We start from the raw sequence: 17,585 nt of genomic DNA, 5'->3' as shown, positions 1-17,585 counted from the left end.
AAAGATACCAAGCAACAAGAGCAAAACAAGCCTCTAACCCCTGCACAGGCTATCTCCAGTGGATTCGTGGATTGGCAGGCATTGAGCCTTTGACTTCCCCAGCAGAGTCACAGACTTACGGCCCCAGCCATCAAACCTTGATTTCCAGGCTTTCAATCGACCTTCGTGCTATGATCCGGACTTCCGATCAACCCTTGGACTTTATTTATTTACTTAGAGATATAGCGCAGAACCAGCATTTCAAGCTGTACTGCCCAGAACTCCTAGCCTAATCATGGGACAATTTACAATGTCTGATTAACCTACTTACTGGTATATCTTTGAACTGGTGCGGAAACTGGAGCACCTAGAGGTAACCCACATGCTAAGTACATACAGATGGAGCCAGAATTGAACCCTGAACTCCAATACCCCGAGCTGTAATGGCATCATAACCGCTATACTACTGTGGTCCCGCAGTCCGGGCGTCTGATTGACCTTCGATCTTCAGGATCGACCCCAGGGCTGGCCGATGAGGACTAGAGTTCAGGACTCTGTGATGACCGGGCCCCTGATCACTGTCCTCGCCAGCTTGACATCTGGCCATTTCCATGTCGAGATCGCAGCCAATCTATTGCTGGCCTCTCTTCTGTGCCTGTTTCCCTTAGCCATCAATTCCCTGATCTTTCACTAATCTATTCGCTTCCTCTTTAACTACCACACTCCCAGTGATGCACCATCATTCAGAGTACAATCATACAAATCTATAGCACAGAAATGGGCCCTTTGGCCCATCTTACCCATGCTGACTGTGATGCATATGTATACTGGTCCTGTTAGACCCATACCCCATATTTCAGAGTTCAATTCTGGCGACCTCGGTATGAAGTTTTACTCCCTTCCTGTGAGTGTGTGAGTTTCTTCCCACAGTCTAAAGGCATACTGGATAGTAGGTTAATTGATCATCGTAAATTGTCCTGTGACTGGGCTAGTGATAATAGATGGGTTGCTGAGTGGTGTGGCTCTTTGAACTGAAAGGGCCTGTTCCGCGTTGTCTCTAAATAAAATAAATGTTTTGATGTATGTGCGATTAGTCAATCTAATTCTAAGTAGCTGTCCAAAAGCCTTTTAAGCATTATGATTGTATCTACCTCCATTATCCACCCTCACTCATTCCAGATGTCCACCACACTCTGGGGAAATCTTGCCTTCTTCAATCTCCTTTAATTTTTCCCCTCTCCCTGTGCTCTGGAGACTTTCCTGCCCTGATCATAATTTTATAACCAGGTGCACCACGCTCTATGAGAAATCTCTACACACTCAGTTTTTAACCAACCTTGTAGCTGTGTCCACTCATGTGAGATTCTACCACGGGTAGAACCTCTCCAAACATCTACCCTGATGTAACCCTAAGTGATTCAGTGAGATTGTCCCTGAACACCAAAGTGTGTTGACCCAGCTTCTATAACCACTCATTATACAATCTTGCCCCAGGAATTAATGTCTCTTGTGATGATCCAGTGGCCAAATGGGCAGTTCGGCCTTAAATGGTGTGTGGTGCAGGCGGGGGAGCAAAATGGAGAGGTTTAAGGAGGGAATTCAGAGCTCAGGGCCCAGACAGCTGAAGGTATGACTACCAAAGGATGAGCAACAGAATTAGAAGGAGGCCAAAGACTGGGAGGAGTATGAAGCAGCTGAAGGCACGAGGAGATGGTGGGATTTGAAAACTAGAATAGTAACCTCCAAATAAGGTCGTGTATACAGAAAGGTGCGGGAAAAGGGGCCAGTATCACCATGAAGGATCCTGCCCACCCTGCTCATGGACTGTTTGTCCCACTCCCATCAGGGAGGAGGCTACGTAGCATCACACCAGGACCACCAGACTCAAAATCAGTTACTTTCCCTAAGGAGTAAGGCTGATCAACACCTCCACCCACTAACCCACCCCTCCATACCCCTAACCACCACTGCTTTATCATTTCCTGTCAGTCACCTTATGTACAGACATTCCTGTACCTAGTGTAATTCATAGACATACAATGTATATACTGAATCATATATTTGTATGTATTCCTTTTTTATTATTGTCTTACTGTGTTTTTGTGCTGCGATGGATCTGGAGTAACAATTATTTTGTCTCCTTTATATTGTGTACTGGGAATGACATTAAACAATCTTGAATGATGATGCACTTCGCCTATATATAAAAAAAAAAATGCTATTGCATTTTTCCTTCCTTGCATTGCATCATTTTTGTCAATTTAGCTACGAAAACAACTTTAAATTAAAGGTTATGAAACCGGCGATTGTGTGACCACACGCAGTTACTGAAGGCAGGGGACTGGGTAGGCAGTGGAAGAAAGCAACAATGCTCAGTGAAGAGTGTGTGTCTTTAGAGAAATGCAAATGTATGTAGACTATCTCTCCCTCAAACAAGCTCATAGTCACTGGAGTCTGACCTCCTGTGCATACAATCTAGACTAGTCCCAGTGGAGCCTCTGATTTTGGGGAAAACATAATCTCAGTAGTTCTGGTAGTAAATTACACCTTAGAATACATGGTGTCGTTGGCAGCTTGATTTCTCGCCTTAAGAAAGTAGTGTAGAGATACTGAGAACCGTATCTTGTAGCACTTGATAAAATTCGGTCTTTCTCAGAACATACTGGTGCAATTCTACACTGCCTTCATAAGGAGCATCCTCACATCAGCCATTGGTGCAGCATCCTCTTGCACTATGCAAAAAATGCAGAGAGCTGTCAGGTCAGCTGAAAAGGTCGTTGGTTGCAGTCTACCATCACTGCAGGGCAAAGTAGCGGGCAGGCAACCCACCCGGAAAACTGCCTTTTCGAAAAACTCTCTTCTGAAAAGTGCTATGGGACCATTAAAACAAAAACTTCATAGCATCTTAAAAGTTTCTTTCCCTGGCAGTTAATCTGATCAACCATTCTAGTTAACCCCCCCCCCCCCCCACTGTTACCCCGTCACTGCACTGGACTGTAAATACTTCCAACCAATTTAATTCTATAATTGTTGAATGCTGTTTGGCTGTGCCCTGACTAACACACCACAGCAAATTCATAATACGTGTAACTATATACTGTGAACAAAACTGATCCTCAATCACTGGGCACATTGGGCTGGCTCCTAGAAATGGAATCCCCTTGGTCCTATTGTGTTTCTGAGTGCTCTGCTCACACGCCCACCCTCTGTCACTTTCACCTACACTTCCCAGCATACTGAGATAATGTAGCAGTTAGCACAATACCATTGCAGCTCAGGGCGTCGGAGTTTGCGGTTCAATTCCAGCATCATCTCCAAGCAGTCTGTATGTCCTGCGGAATATGTGAGTTTTCTCTGTGTGCTCCAGTTTCTTCCCACATTCCAAAGACATATCACTTAGGTAGGATAAGTGGTCATTGTAAATTGTCCCGTGATTAGGATAGGGTTAAATCAGGGGTTGCTGGGCAGTGCAGCTTGAAGGGCCAGAAGGGCCTATTCCGCACAGAATCACTAAAAGATAAATATCACATTATTTAACTATCGATTACCCTTTTCTTCTCCTGGATCATCCTCATACCTGCCATCTTTTGCCCCACCCCCTACCTTTTTATACTGGCTATCTTTCCTTCCTGATGAAAGGTCTCAACCGGAAACATCAACTGTCCATCTCTATCAATTATGTCTGAACCATTGAGGACCCCCAGTGATTTTTGTGTTAATGTCAAAGTGACATCAACAAGCCAAAGCGAAAGGAGTTTCAATTTTTATAGATCCCTCAATTACATTTATTCATCAAGATATTATCTCAGATCATAGTAGTACATTTTTTGTTAATTACTGGGTTACTTTTTAATAAAAAAAGTTGCTAAGGTTAATGTTTATGCTCCAAATGTGGATTATCCTGAATTTTTTAAGCACTTACTCACTTCTTTTCCTAACTTAAATGAGCATATGTTGATAATGGGCAATGATTTTAACTTAAGTTTAAATCCCATGATGGATAGATCCATATCTAGTCCGGCTTTACCGAGCAAGTCAGCTACTCTTATCAACTCTTTTATGATTGACTCTGGAATTTCCAAAATTCGGAGATTTCTACACCCTAAGGATAAAGAGTTCTCATTCTTCTCACATGTTTATCATTCTTATTCTCGAATTGACTACTTTTTTATTGACTCTTGTTTAATTCCGTCTGTATTTGAGTGCAATTGTGACATCGCCATTTCGGATCATGTTCCATTGAAACTTTCTATCAGGTTAATGGATACTCTTACTAATAGACAATGGCGATTTAATTCTAATTTGCTTCAAGACCCGAACTTTGTTAAGTTTATGAAGGAACAGATTGATTTCTTTTTTTCAACTAATATTACAGAAGAAATTTCCAATGGGACAGTATGGGACGCTTTTAAAGCTTATATCCGTGGACAGATTATTTCCTATTCTGTTGGTTTGAAAAAAACGTATTAAGAATGAAATACTTTCGGTGGTTGACAAAATTAAAGAAATTGATAAGAAATATCCTATTGCTCCTAGCAAGGAGCTTTATAAGCTGAGAGCTGAACTCCAAATGGAACATAGTTTATTATTAACATCCTTGATTGAAAATCAATTAATGAAAACTACAAGTGAGCTTTACATTCATGGTGCTAAATCGGGTAAATTATTAGCTAATCAATTGAAAATTTCTTCGGTTAAACGTCAAATTATCAAGATCCGTAAACATGATGATACTTTGACAGTTGATCATGACGAGATAAGCAAAACTTTTCAAGAATTCTAAGGTGTTAATGAGGACTGTTTGCTACCGTGCATTGTTACCGGGCTTTATCATGAAAACGTAGTGTGACTAATTGTTTTCCTTTTTGAATGTGTCTTTCTCACCCACTCTCAGCACACAAGTGTGGAAAGTGATGCCAACCTTCACCCGCCCCCTAGCACTTTTGCTACGGCCGCAAGCACAGTGTCAGTGGCCCCCTCATCAAGTGTTTCCAACACCCTCGGAGGTGGCAGCAGCCTGGGCCTTAGTTTGGTCAGTAACTCCACAGTGACGGTGTCCTCCCGCAGCTCTGTGGCCACCACATCAGGTAACAACACCAAAGAAGCAATACAAACCCACCCAGAATAAACCATGGGGTGTTTTTTTCCTCTCCTGTCTCCCCCCCCACCCACATTTCCCCTCCCCCATTTCCGCCCCCCTTTCCATTCCCATCTCCACCCACCACCCCTCTCTTGCCTCCCTTACCCCTCCCTCTCTCTCCTTTTCTCTGTGCCTCTTCTACTGTTTTCCTTTCTGTATCTCTCTGCCTTTCCCAGTGTCCAAGTTGGTGTTGGTGTTGGTGTTGCTGTCCTTCCTAGAAGGTCACCCTTGGAAATGGCCTGGTGAACTGCCAGTGGCCTCAGCATTTCCTTGGCAGGTTTTCTCGGTCTAGAGGGAAGCAGATTTGCTTTGTTGCCCAAGCCAAAGGTGCAGGAGCTAGAGCTTTGAGAAGGCTGGTCCGACCAGCAAGGTTGACTGAGGTACAGTACATCTTCTGGTGACTGCTGAGGGCTATGGGTTGTCTCATTGAGCAATTGTCCCACTGAGGGACCTTTACTACATTCACCACGGGTGATCCCTTGCTGTTACCTTTACATTGTGGCTCTTAATGATCTCTTTTTCTCTCTAGTAATGAATCTGATTCTATGGTGACTGGTTGCTATTTAACATTATATTTATTGGTCTTTTCCAGGAAAGGCGCCTCCAAATCTTCCCCCAGGAGTTCCGCCCTTGCTACCAAACCCGTACATTATGGCTCCTGGTCTCCTGCCTGCCTATCAGGTGAGATGCTTTGCATACAAATTCCTTGATTAGCAAGTGCTTTTCTCTTTCTTCCTCCAAATATACATCAGTCTGCTTTTCACCCTGTCTACCCATTGTATTTCTTTATTTCATGTAAGTGCCTGCAAGAAAATAAATCTTTGTGATATATGGTGATATGCATTCTTTAATAGTGAATTTGCTTAGAACACCAGGGGATGCAATTTATCTCTTAATGTCTTTACCTGCATCTACACCAGATGCCTTCAAAATTTCAAGGGCTGTAAAGATCATGGGGAAAAGCCATCTCATCTGGTTTCCTTGGGGTGATGGGCCTGATGTGCTCTGCATCACAGTCCAGATGTGCAGGGCACAGGTGGGGGCCTAGCATAGGACATGCATTCAGTCGCCACTTTATTAGATATACCTGTACACCTGCTCGCGAATGCAAATATCTAATCAGCCAATCACGTAGCAGCAACTCTATGCATTAAAGCATGCAGACATGGTTAAGAGGTTCAGTTGTTGTTCTGACCAAACATTAGAATAGGGAAGAAATGTGATCCAAGTGACTTTGACCATGGAGCGATTGTTGGTGCCAGACTGGGTGGTTTGAGTAACTCAAACTGATCTCTTGGGATTTTCATTCACAAGTTTCTGAAGTTTGCAGAGAATGGTCAAGTGAGCGGCAATTCTATGGGCGAAAATGCCTTGTTAATGGGAGTGGTCAGAGGAGAATGGCCAGACTGGAGTTGATCTGAAGGTGACAGTAACTCAGATAACCCTGCGTTACAACACTGGCATGCAGAAGAGCATCTTTGAATGCACAGCAGGTCAAACCTTGAAGTGACCATTTTGTTATGTAGAGGAGGTAACAAATAACTGAGGTATGGATATCGAGATTTTGCCAGTTAAGTTCTCGAGACCAGGACTTGTTTTGCAATATAAGTAGTTTGAAGAGTTTTCCTGAAAAAAGCACAAGAAACAAAGTCAGGAGTAGGCCCTTCCTGCCTCCTGTAGCTTTCACCAAGATGACCTCTTCCCTTATCACTTTCTTCCACATTCCCTTGATCCAGAAATCTCTACATGTATCACAGCCGCCACCCCCCCCCCGCCCCAGCTAGAGTTGTAAAGGTTCACCACCCTGTGGGTGTAGACACTTAGACAAGTTCAAAGATGGTGAAGGATTGGAGGGATAGGGGCCAAACATAAGTAAGTGGGACTGGTCACGGTAGGATTTTGGTCAGCACGAATGAGTTGGGCCAAAGGGCCTACTTCTGTGCTGCAAGACTCTAAGAAATACCATCTTACCCCTAGATGACTGACCCCTGATTCTAGACACCCTCTCCAGGAGAAACATCATCCCTGCGTCTACCCTGTGAGCTCCTTAAGAATCTGTATGTCCCAATCAGATCATCTCATTCTTTCAACCTGCAGTTTGCTGAATAAGATAATCCCAAGAATCAATCCAGCACAGGTACAGTCACACCAGGGTCTCAGTACACACAGTGACCACTACATTAGCTATCTCCTCTACCTAAGTAAAGTGGCTACCTAGTGTATTTCTGTATGTTCATTGTCTTCTGCTGCTGTAGCCCATCCACTTCAAGGTTCAGAGATGCTCCTCTGCACATCACTGTTGTAGCATGTGGTTATTTGAGTTACTGTCACCTTTCTGTCAGCTTGAACCAGTCTGCCCATTCTCCTCTGACCTCTCTCGTAACAATGTTTTTTTTGTTTCTAGTGCACGAGAATCTCAGGAGATCAACAATTTCTGAGATACTCACACCACCCCATCTGGCACCAACAATCATTCCACAGTCAAAGTCACTTAGATTACATTGCTCCCCATTCTGTTTAGTCCAAACAACAACTTGACCATGTTTGTGTGCTTTCATACATTGAGTTGGTGCCATATGATGGGCTAATTAGATATTTGCATTGATGAGCAGATGTACCTAATATAGTGGCCAGTGAGTGCAGGTCCGTGCTGTAACCCTTTTTGAAGTTAGTCAAAGCCCAGTTTAAGTTTATTGTCATGGGCATACACACCTCGGACTTAAATGCATTGAAAATTAGCTTTTTGCAGCAGCAGCAGAGTACATTACAAACGTGACAAGCTTAAATTACCACCAATTATACATCAAGTCAAAGTAGATTTACATATGAGGGCCCTCCATTGGTTGGGGTCGACCAAGGATGTTGTGTCCTAGCTGTGTATGTTACGTGCCAGTACTGTAGCCTATGCAGTGCAATATGGGGAGCAAACTATTGCCCAAGCAGCAGGCACCTCCTCTCCATACAGCTGATGAATCCAAAGGAACAGCACCGGTGGCATCACAGGATTCTCCAGTCAGCGTTGGTCTCAATGTAGGACTACCTTAGGCACTCCAACTCCAGATTTACTCCTGAAGCCTTCCCCATGAGTGGGTTAGCAGCACGGCAGTGTAGGTTTGAGAGCAGTTTTCCTTCTAGGTGAGCTGCCAACTGAAGCTGATAAGCCTCATAGCCATATACTGCCTTGAGATTCATTTTCTTACAGGCACTTACAGGGAAATAAAGAAATATAATCAAATTTATGGAAAACTCCACATAAAGATTGACCACCAATGTACAAAAGACACATTTTGCAAGTAAAATAAATAATGCTGATAATACAAATTGTAGGGACCTTGAAAGTGAGTCTGTAGCCCACTTATTAATATAACAATGCGTTAACTTATATAACGCAATAAACAAAAATAACATTTGAGTGGAATGTGTTCCAAGATAGATATTCAAGAACTTGATGGCATTAGGTCCACAAAGACCAGCAAACAGTTCCCATTAGAGCTAGGCCCTGTTCAAAGGACGTTTGTACATATACGTCATAAATTTTCTTGTGGGCGTTCACAGTAAGTACAAAGAAACACAACAGAATCCATGAATGACCACACAAGTAAAGACAGATAAACAGCCAAGATGTAAATACAAAAAGACAAAAGCAACATAATAAATAACCAATATATATCAAGAGCATGAGATGAAGAGCCCTCGAAAGGGAGTCCATAGGTCCATAGATTGTCTCAGCATTGAGTTGAATTTTAAGTTATCCCCTCTGCTGGATCATGGTGCACATGTATCTTTGCTCTTTGTCCCAAAACCCTGTCTGCATACAGCAGTCATAGCCTCTTGGTTGTGGGGTAGTCGAGGGACAGGCAGATTTCCACTTGTTAAAGTAGGTAGGGGCATTGATTTGCTTTGGGGAGTGGATCACATACCAATTGAACTCCAGTCACGTTCATGGGTTACCATCTGATACAATTTGCCGTACCTCAGTGGCTCCTTTCAGGAGGTTTATTTGGAATCAGAGTGCCTGGTCAAGCCACTGGATCACCAGTGAGGTGCAAACATTCTGCCACTGGCATACACAGTTTGCTTAGGTTAATCTTCTGAGTGCTCCAGTTTGCACCCACAGAAAAGATCAAAATTCTAAATAAATTTGTCACCATATGCTACCCTGAGATTAATTTTATTGCAGGCATTTACGGTAAATACAAAGGGATACAATAGAATCAGTGAAAAACTACACCCAAAGATGGACAAACAACCATATGCAAATATACAACCAGAAAAACATAATGATAGATAAATAAGTTATTAGACATAAGACATAAATATTAGGTGCAGAGACTTTGAAGGAGAGTCCGTAGGTTGTGGAATCAACTCAGTGTTTGGGTGAGTGCAGTTCACTCCAAAGGCGTACGGGCAGTAGGTTAGTTGGTCACGTGGCTGTAACTGGGTGCCACGGCCTCACTAGGCAGGAAGGTCTGTTACCACGCTGCATCTCAAATAAATGTCCTCTTTGCTTCAGCCTCAGGTGTACGGCTATGATGATTTGCAGATGCTACAAACAAGATTTCCCTTGGTAAGTAGTGTTTTATTTTCCTCTATTCCTGCAGGGTACACTGAAAACATTCAGCTTGTTGTGCAGCATCTGTGGAGAGAGAATTAACATTTTGTGTCCTCATAACTGAGAAAGGGTTAACAAAGGGAACATCTGTAAAAGGGCAAGACTCAATTAAATGGGTTAATGGGAGCACACTCCCCTTGTCCTATCTACCTCTCACCCCCCAACCCCACCCCCATCTTGCCTTTTTTCACGAAGAGACTCTGACATGCAATGATGCTTCCTGTCCTGTTGAGTGTTTCAAGGTTTTCTCTTTTTATTTTGTATTTTGCATTTGTGATTTGTTGATTTTTAACCCCCAAAAAATTGTTCCAATATGGAAACCATTAGTTTGCTCATATTTGCTGACATTAAAACTGTTACTGCACAGAAAGTTCAGCCTTGGTTATCTTGAGAGATTCTGTGTCCCATAAAGGATTGTGACCACAGCTAAAAATGAGTACAATTTAAAATTGACCTCAATCCTGCCACGGCCATTGTTTGAGCCCCTGTCCTGGAGCTGCATGGGTGAAGTGCTACTCAGAGACAGAACTCTGTACGTCTGGAGGTTACACAGAGCAAGGATAACAACTGCTGGAGGTGGGGAGGGTGGTGCTTGGAGCTGGTGTGCTTAGAACAAAGAACAGTACAGCACCTTAAGGTTGTTGTAGCCAGGGGGGTAATGGGAATAAGCTCCCACTACCTATTAAATGCACCTAATAGTGTGCATCTCTGATACCCTCTGGCAGCCAAATCCAGCTCCTGGCTTTGGTGTGTGGCTTAGTTACTAAACCCAGCAGAACTATTTCTACTGACTGGAGAAGGGGTAAGGCAGGTTACTGGCTCCTTAAAACTAGTCTCTCTGGTTAGGTAGTATACGCTGGCCTGGTTGGCAGGCAGCTCATCTGGGAGAAGGAAAATGCTGATCTCAAACTTGCACTATTCTGCTTCTATGCCCACTCATTGGGAAGGCTTCAAGAGTAAACCTGAGGGAAAAATCCAGACCTAAAGTTCTTAAGGCAGTCCTACATTGAGTTCAACACTGACTGGAAACTCCTGAGATGCCACTGGTGCCAAACTATCAGTCTCTGCCATTCCTTTGTATTCATCAGTAGTGTGGAGAGGGGGGCTGTCCATATCGTACTGCCCTGTCTTGTGTATCAACAGTGTAGATAACTAGGACGCAGCATCTGTGGTTGACCCCGACCAGCAGAGAAACGGGCCTTTCAGTCCACTGTGTCTGTACCAACCATGATGCCCTTCTGTCTGCGCACCCCTGCCTAAAATGTCTCTTGAACATTGCTGTTATCTCTGATACCGAATCTCGCCTTGGCAGACCATCCCTGCTGCCTCCACCCTTATACCCAATGGCAGCCCATCGGAGTCTAATCCTTGTGATCTCCAGGGATCTGTTCTGGGCCCAATGCATTGATGCAGTCATACTGAAGGCACACCAGTGGCTACACTTTACTAGGACTTTGAGGAGATTTGGTATGTTAGCAAAGACTAGCAAATTTCTGTAGATAAATAGTGCAGGGCCTTCTGGCTGGTTGTGTCATCGTCTCGTATGGAGGATCAGAAAAGGCCGCAGGAGGTTGTAGACTCACTCAGCTCCATCATGGGCACTGGCCTTCCCCACCTCTGAGGACATCTTCAAGAGGTGGTGATTCAAAAAGGTGGCATCCATCATCAAGGACCTTCACCATCCAGGACATGCCCTCTTCTCAGTACAGTCGGCCCTCCTTATCCGCGACTTCCACGTGCGCAAATTCAACCAACCGCGAATCGAGAAAACCCGGAAGCGCTCTTCCAGCACTTGTTCGAGCATTACAGACTTTTTTTTCTTGTCATTATTCCCTAAGCAATGCAGTATAACAACTATTTTACATAGTATTTACATTGTATTAGGTATTATAAGTAATCTGGAGGTGATCTAAAGTATATGGGAGGATGTGCGTAGGTTATTATGGATCGGGATCGAAAAAAAAACGGAAGTTCTCTTACTAAGTAAGTCGGAATAGGTACATCCGGTATTATTTAGCGTCAGTAAGTCAAATGTTTGTCTTAGTATATAGTATATATTTTACCTTTCTATGCATATAAAACACTTAAGAAATGTATGTTTCAGTGCCGGGCTCGGGAACAGAAGTTCCGGAGTTCGATCCAGTGACAGACTGTTCCCAAGCGTGCTCTCCATCTGTGCCGGGTTGATGTGAAGGATCAAAAACCCAAAACCCAATAATTTAAACCAGTGCGTTACTTAGTAATAATGGTAGCTTTCATTGGGGCAGGGCCTTTCTCACTTCATCCTTTAAAATTGTTCCGATCGTTGACCGACTGTAGCCTAATGCTTTTCCAGTGACCGATGGCGTTTCACCTCTTTCTGATTGCTGTATTATTTCCACTTTATTTTCATATCGTGATCGTGATTATTTTCGTGAACAGAAACACTGCGGATTCAGAGCTCTGCTGCCGGGTCCTAATGTTCACTGCACTGAGGTTAAATAAGGTCCTGAGTTCCGCTGGGTCCTAAGGTCCAACACATTGAGACAGGTTGAATAAGGGACTTGAGCATCCGCATTGTTTGGTATCCGTGGGGCGTTACGGAACCAATCCCTCGCGGATAAGGAGGGCCGACTGTACTGCCATCACACAGGAGCCTGAAGACACGCTCAACTGCTCAGAAATAGCTTCTTGTTCTCTGCCATCGGATGTCTGAACAGTGTATGAACACTACCTCACTATAATTCTTTTGCACAATTTTTTTGAAATTATAACTTGTTTCTTACACCTGCACTGCACTTCTGCCGCAGAACAACGTATTTCATGACTTAGGTCAGTGATAATAAATCTGATTATGGTTCTGATCACTCGGTCTTCCATGGTCAGATCTGTGTGTCTCATTTGCTGCATCACCGTGGTTTCCTTTATTCCCAAGTTTTCTAATAGTCTGCTCTCTCCTTCAGGATTACTATGGAATTCCATTTGCCACTCCTACTACGCCAATTACAGGACGGGAAGCGAGTTTGACGAATAACCCATACTCTGGTAAGCTCCCGACAGCTGAGAGATGGAGTTGATCTGTTGGAAAGGTTTCCTATCAAATTTGGATGTAATTCAGTTAGTTTAGTTCCTATCGGCACCCATTCTGGTTTAGCAACAGATTTCTCCCCCAGAGTAACACACGCATACACATATGCTGGAGAAACTCAGCAGGTCAAGCAACATATCTGTAAGAGAGCAAACAGTTGAAGTTTCGGTTTGAGGTCCTAAGTCAGGACTGGAAAGGAAGGGGTCAGAAACCAGAAATAAGGTTGGGTGAGGGGGTGGAGTACAAGATGGCAGGTGATAGGTGAGACCAGGCAAAGGGGGAGGTAGGTGGGTTAGGGAGGTAAGATGAAGTAAAAAGCTGGGCAGTGATAGGTTGAAACGGTAAAAGGAGAGAAGAGTGTGGACCATAGGAGAAAGGGAAAGAGGAGAGAAACCAGAGGGAGGTCGATAGGCAGGTGAGGAGAAGGGAAGAGGGGAGCTAGATTTGTCTCCCAGGACTCCATTCACTTGACTCTCTGTCTGTGATGTCTGGCTGGAGTTCTGCAGCCCAGACCCAGTCTGGATTACTGTCTCTTCATCTCTCCCCATGGCAGCCAACCCCCTTGTTCAGCCAGTGCAATGGTTTAACTGGTTCAGCCACTACTGTACAACCCCAGGTTCCAGGTTCGATCCTGACCTCAAGGTCATGTTGAAGTTTAATGTCATCTGACCATACATATATACAACCAAACAAAACAATATTCTTCCAGACCACGGTGCACCCACACAACATATATCAGACGCAGTCCATAAACCAGAATATTATCATGTAAATAAGCTAAATAAATACAATTCAAAATGCATGTGGTAAAGGACAGCACAGCACAGGTAAACCGTAAACAGCTCGCTGTCCTAGTGACAGGATCTTGATGGTGGCAGGGTATTCCTTAGTCTCACAGACTGAAGGAAGAAGCTGTTACCCAGTCTCGCAGTCCTAGCCCAGATGCTTCTGTACTTCCTTCCTGAAGCTGGTGGGGCAAAGAGATTGTGGGGTGAGTGGTAGGGATCATCAAAATGCTTTGGACCCTTCGCCTGCAATGCTGCTGGTAAATGTCACAAATAAGGGCGAGGGAGACCCTGGTGATCCTCTCAGCAGTTTTTACTGACCTTTTCTAGAGCTTTCTAGAGTTCTGTGGTTCAGTGTAGCTTCCGTACCACAGCCAGACTGGACAGTCTCAATGATGCTCTTGTAGAAAGTTGCCAGAGTGGAGGTGAGGAGCTTTGCACACTTCAATCTCCTCAGAAAGTGTAGATCCTGCTGTGCCCCCATGACTGCTGAGGAGCTGTTGTAGTTCCAGTTTAGGTCATTATGTGCAGACCAAGGAAATGTGTGCTCTTCACTCTCTCCACGGCAGAGCCATTGAGGTGCAATGGAGAGTGGTTGACCTGTGCCTTCCTGAAGTCCACAATCATCTTTTGCCTTGTCCATCTTGAGACTCCGATTGCTGTCCTTACGTGGAGCTTGTCCATTCACCCTTGTAGGTTTCCTCTGAGATGTGGAATTGATTGTCACATGTACCAGGGTAGAGTTTTTTTTTAAACTTTTAAATGGCAGAGGATGTTCGATGGGCTAAGTTTTATGGTCTTTGAAAGATATTCAAGATTGTTTAATGTCAATTTCCAGTACAGGAGTATAAGGAGAGTGAAATAATTGTTATTCCAGATCCAGTGCAGCACAGAAAAAAGCACAGTAAGATAAAGAACACAATGATATAAATACACAAGATGGCTTATATACATTGTTTGTAATTCAATAAAGTGATGCCCTGCAGAGGATTGTCTGTACATGAGGTTACTGATAGGAAATGATAAAATAGTGCTGGTGGGAAATGTGATGAGTTTGTTTAGTGGGTGGAGGTGCTGATCAGCCTTCCTGCTGGGGGAAAGTAACTTTTTTTTGAGCCCGGTGGCCATGGCGTGGATGGTAAGTTGTCTCCTCCCTGTTAGGAGTGGGACAGATAAGTCCATGACCCTTATGAGTAGACGACTCTGCAGAGAGCCGACCCCGTAAGGCAGCTAGGCCAGACAGCATCTCAGGCTGGTGTGCACAATCAGGGAGTGTGCATACCAGCTCACTGGCATTTTCACAGACAGCTCCAACACTTCCCTCAGCCAGGTTGCTGTCCCCCACATGCTTCAAATCAACCACCACCATTCCTGTGCCAAAGAACTCTGCGCCTTCAGAACTAAATGACTTCTGCCCATTGGTACTGATGCAGTCATCGTGACGTACACTGGTTGGTAATGCCACACATCAAAACTCCATTCGTGCCACCCATGGAGGCAAAGATAGAGGAATTGAAGGTGATGGGGAATGCTGCAGATGGGTAGAGATTTGCATAGATTGGCCATGGTTGTATTGAATGGTGGATCAGACTTAAGGGATCGACTGGTCTACACTTCCTATTTTCCAGTGTACTCCCTGTAAGTCTTTGCCGTCCGTGTATAATTTTCCTGCTGGAATTAACTGGCTGTTCAGACATGATGGGGAGGTCTGTGGTGCATTTCTGACATGTACTGGCAGGGGTTAAAGCAGTGTCTAACATGCCTCCTCTGCAGGAGATCTCACCAAGTTTGGGCGAGGGGATGCTTCCTCTCCGGCCCCGGCCACCAGTCTGGCGCAGCCTCAGCAAAACCAAACACAGACCCACCACACCACCCAGCAGACGTTCCTCAACCCGGCCTTGCCTCCTGGCTACAGCTACACCAGTCTGCCATACTACGCCGGGATGCCCGGACTCCCCAACACCTTTCAGTACGGCCCGGCCATGTTTGCTGTGAGTATTGGGGAGGGAAGCTCCTCTCACCATGTGGAGTGGGGGGTGGGGTGTGGAATGAGGGCTTTCATCAGGAGGGAGCTCAGAATTTAGGACACAGGCGGAAGCCAACTTAGTATAAGGAACAAGTCTGTGAGTTGGAGGAGAGTTTGTGAAGAACTCTAGATGTAGCTTTTTGGACCCCACACAGCATCCCAAGAAAGGGGGATGAATATCTGCCTCATTTCTGACATTTGAGAATGTTATTATCATTATTCATGGCATCCATCATAAAGGACCCTCAACATCTGGGACGTACCCTCTTATTACCACCATCCAGGAAGTACAGGAGCCTGAAGGTCCACACTCAACAGCTTCTTCCCCTCTGCCATTAGATTCCTCTTTCACTCTGTTTGTTTGTTTGTTTATTTAGTTTTTTTTAATGTCTTACTCTGTAGTGCCCCAAAACTCTTTTTACAATGTATGTCACTGACAATAAACCTGATTTCGCTGGCAACATCTCTGCCACCAACTCCTGTCAAGTGGAATAAAAGTAGCCGTGCTTTCACAGAGAAGTCTGTTTGGAAATAGGCCCTTCAACCCGACTGGGCCATTCTGATCAAGTACCTGTGTTTAACCCATATCCCTGTCTAAACCTTCTCTGTCCGTGTACCTGTCCAAATATCTTTTAGACATTGTAATTGTACCCATGGCTATCTCTTCTTTGAGAAGCTTGTTTCGTATATCCATCCCCTCCTCTGGAAAAATTTGTCTGTTAGGTCCCCTCTGAGTCTTTCCTCTCTCATGCTGGGGGGAAAAAATGTGACCATCCACCCTATCTCTGTTGCTCATGATTTTATAAACCTTGAAGGTCCTCAGCAACACACAAAATTTGGAGGAATTTGCAGGTCCGGCAGCATCTACAGTATGGAGCAGAATAAATGGTCAGTGTTTCGGGCCGAGATTCTTCACCAGGACCTTAACCTCCTTCGCTCCAGGGAAAAATAGTCCCATTCTAGAATCTCTTGCAACTCAAGCCATCTAGGTCCCAGCAACGTCCATGTCCATCCTTTTCTGCACCCTCCTTTCAAAATGTTCGAATAGAGAAATGATTTGCACTGCTCAGAAATTCTGGGTCTTCAAAAACCAAGGCAGGGTTTCAGAATTTGAGATTGGAAAAGGCTGTATACGCACAAGGCAGGGGGTATTTGGAATTCCTGGTCTCAAGCGTCAGGTAATGAAACCCAAGCTCAATGGTTCTTTTTAAATTAGACAGATGTGTAGGGGGTTAGAGGGCCAGAGAGAGCAGTTTATGAAGCTGATTCCTGTAATGTGTGCGGCTGCAGGGTCTGCGTGACTTATTATTTCATCATAGAGATTTCTGTGGGCTGATCAGCTGCCTTCAGTGCTGTTAACCTTCCAAGTCCAATGTCTGCCCTTGGAATCGGGCGTGGGAATTTAAGCCTGGGTGCTACTTGTCCCCTTTGTAGGAATACAGGTAGTTCTGCTATAGCACATTAGTCAAATTCCCAAACACGAGGAATTCTGCAGATGCTGGAAATTCAAGCAACACTCATCAAAGTTGCTGGTGAACACAGCAGGCCAGGCAGTACTTCCTTCAGTTAGTCCTGACGAAGGGTCTTGGCCCAAAACGTTGACTGTACCTTTCCTAGAGATGCTGCCTGGCCTGCTGCGTTCACCAGCAACTTTGATGTGTGTTAGTCAAATTCCCAAAAATCTTGTGTAGAAGAAAGTCCTTTGGCAGCAAAAAGATTTGAAAATTTTCTTTGTTTGTCACGTGTACATCAAAACGTCATTTGTGTCAACGCCCAACACGGTTCAAGGATACGTTGGGGGCAGCCGCCAATGTGGCCAGATTTCCGGTGCTAACAAAGCATGCGCACTATCTACTAACCATAACTCATACATCTTTTTGGAATGTGGGAGTAAACCAGACCCCTGTCTCATGAGAAGAGCATACAAACTTCTTACAGACAGTAGACCTGATCACTTTTGCTATAAAGTGTTGTGC

The 17,585-nt window shown here is 44.4% G+C and overlaps 1 protein-coding gene across 6 annotated transcripts in view; it reads left to right on the top strand.

The window, feature by feature from the left end:
• ubap2l (ubiquitin associated protein 2-like) overlaps positions 1–17,585 on the top strand; it is a 135,142-nt gene that overhangs the window by 105,036 nt on the left and 12,521 nt on the right. For all 6 annotated transcript variants that reach the window (XM_072283230.1, XM_072283213.1, XM_072283220.1 and 3 more), the window contains 5 exons: positions 4,874–5,066; positions 5,712–5,800; positions 9,633–9,686; positions 12,674–12,755; positions 15,357–15,574. In XM_072283230.1, coding sequence (XP_072139331.1) covers positions 4,874–5,066; positions 5,712–5,800; positions 9,633–9,686; positions 12,674–12,755; positions 15,357–15,574 — 636 coding nt within the window. The remainder of the gene's footprint in view (positions 1–4,873; positions 5,067–5,711; positions 5,801–9,632; positions 9,687–12,673; positions 12,756–15,356; positions 15,575–17,585) is intronic.

Source organism: Mobula birostris, chromosome 2 (genome assembly GCF_030028105.1).
Source record: "Mobula birostris isolate sMobBir1 chromosome 2, sMobBir1.hap1, whole genome shotgun sequence".
Taxonomy (NCBI): Eukaryota; Metazoa; Chordata; class Chondrichthyes; order Myliobatiformes; family Myliobatidae; genus Mobula; species Mobula birostris.
Note: the sequence above shows the minus strand (reverse complement) of the source record. Positions and strands in the feature narration are given on the sequence as shown.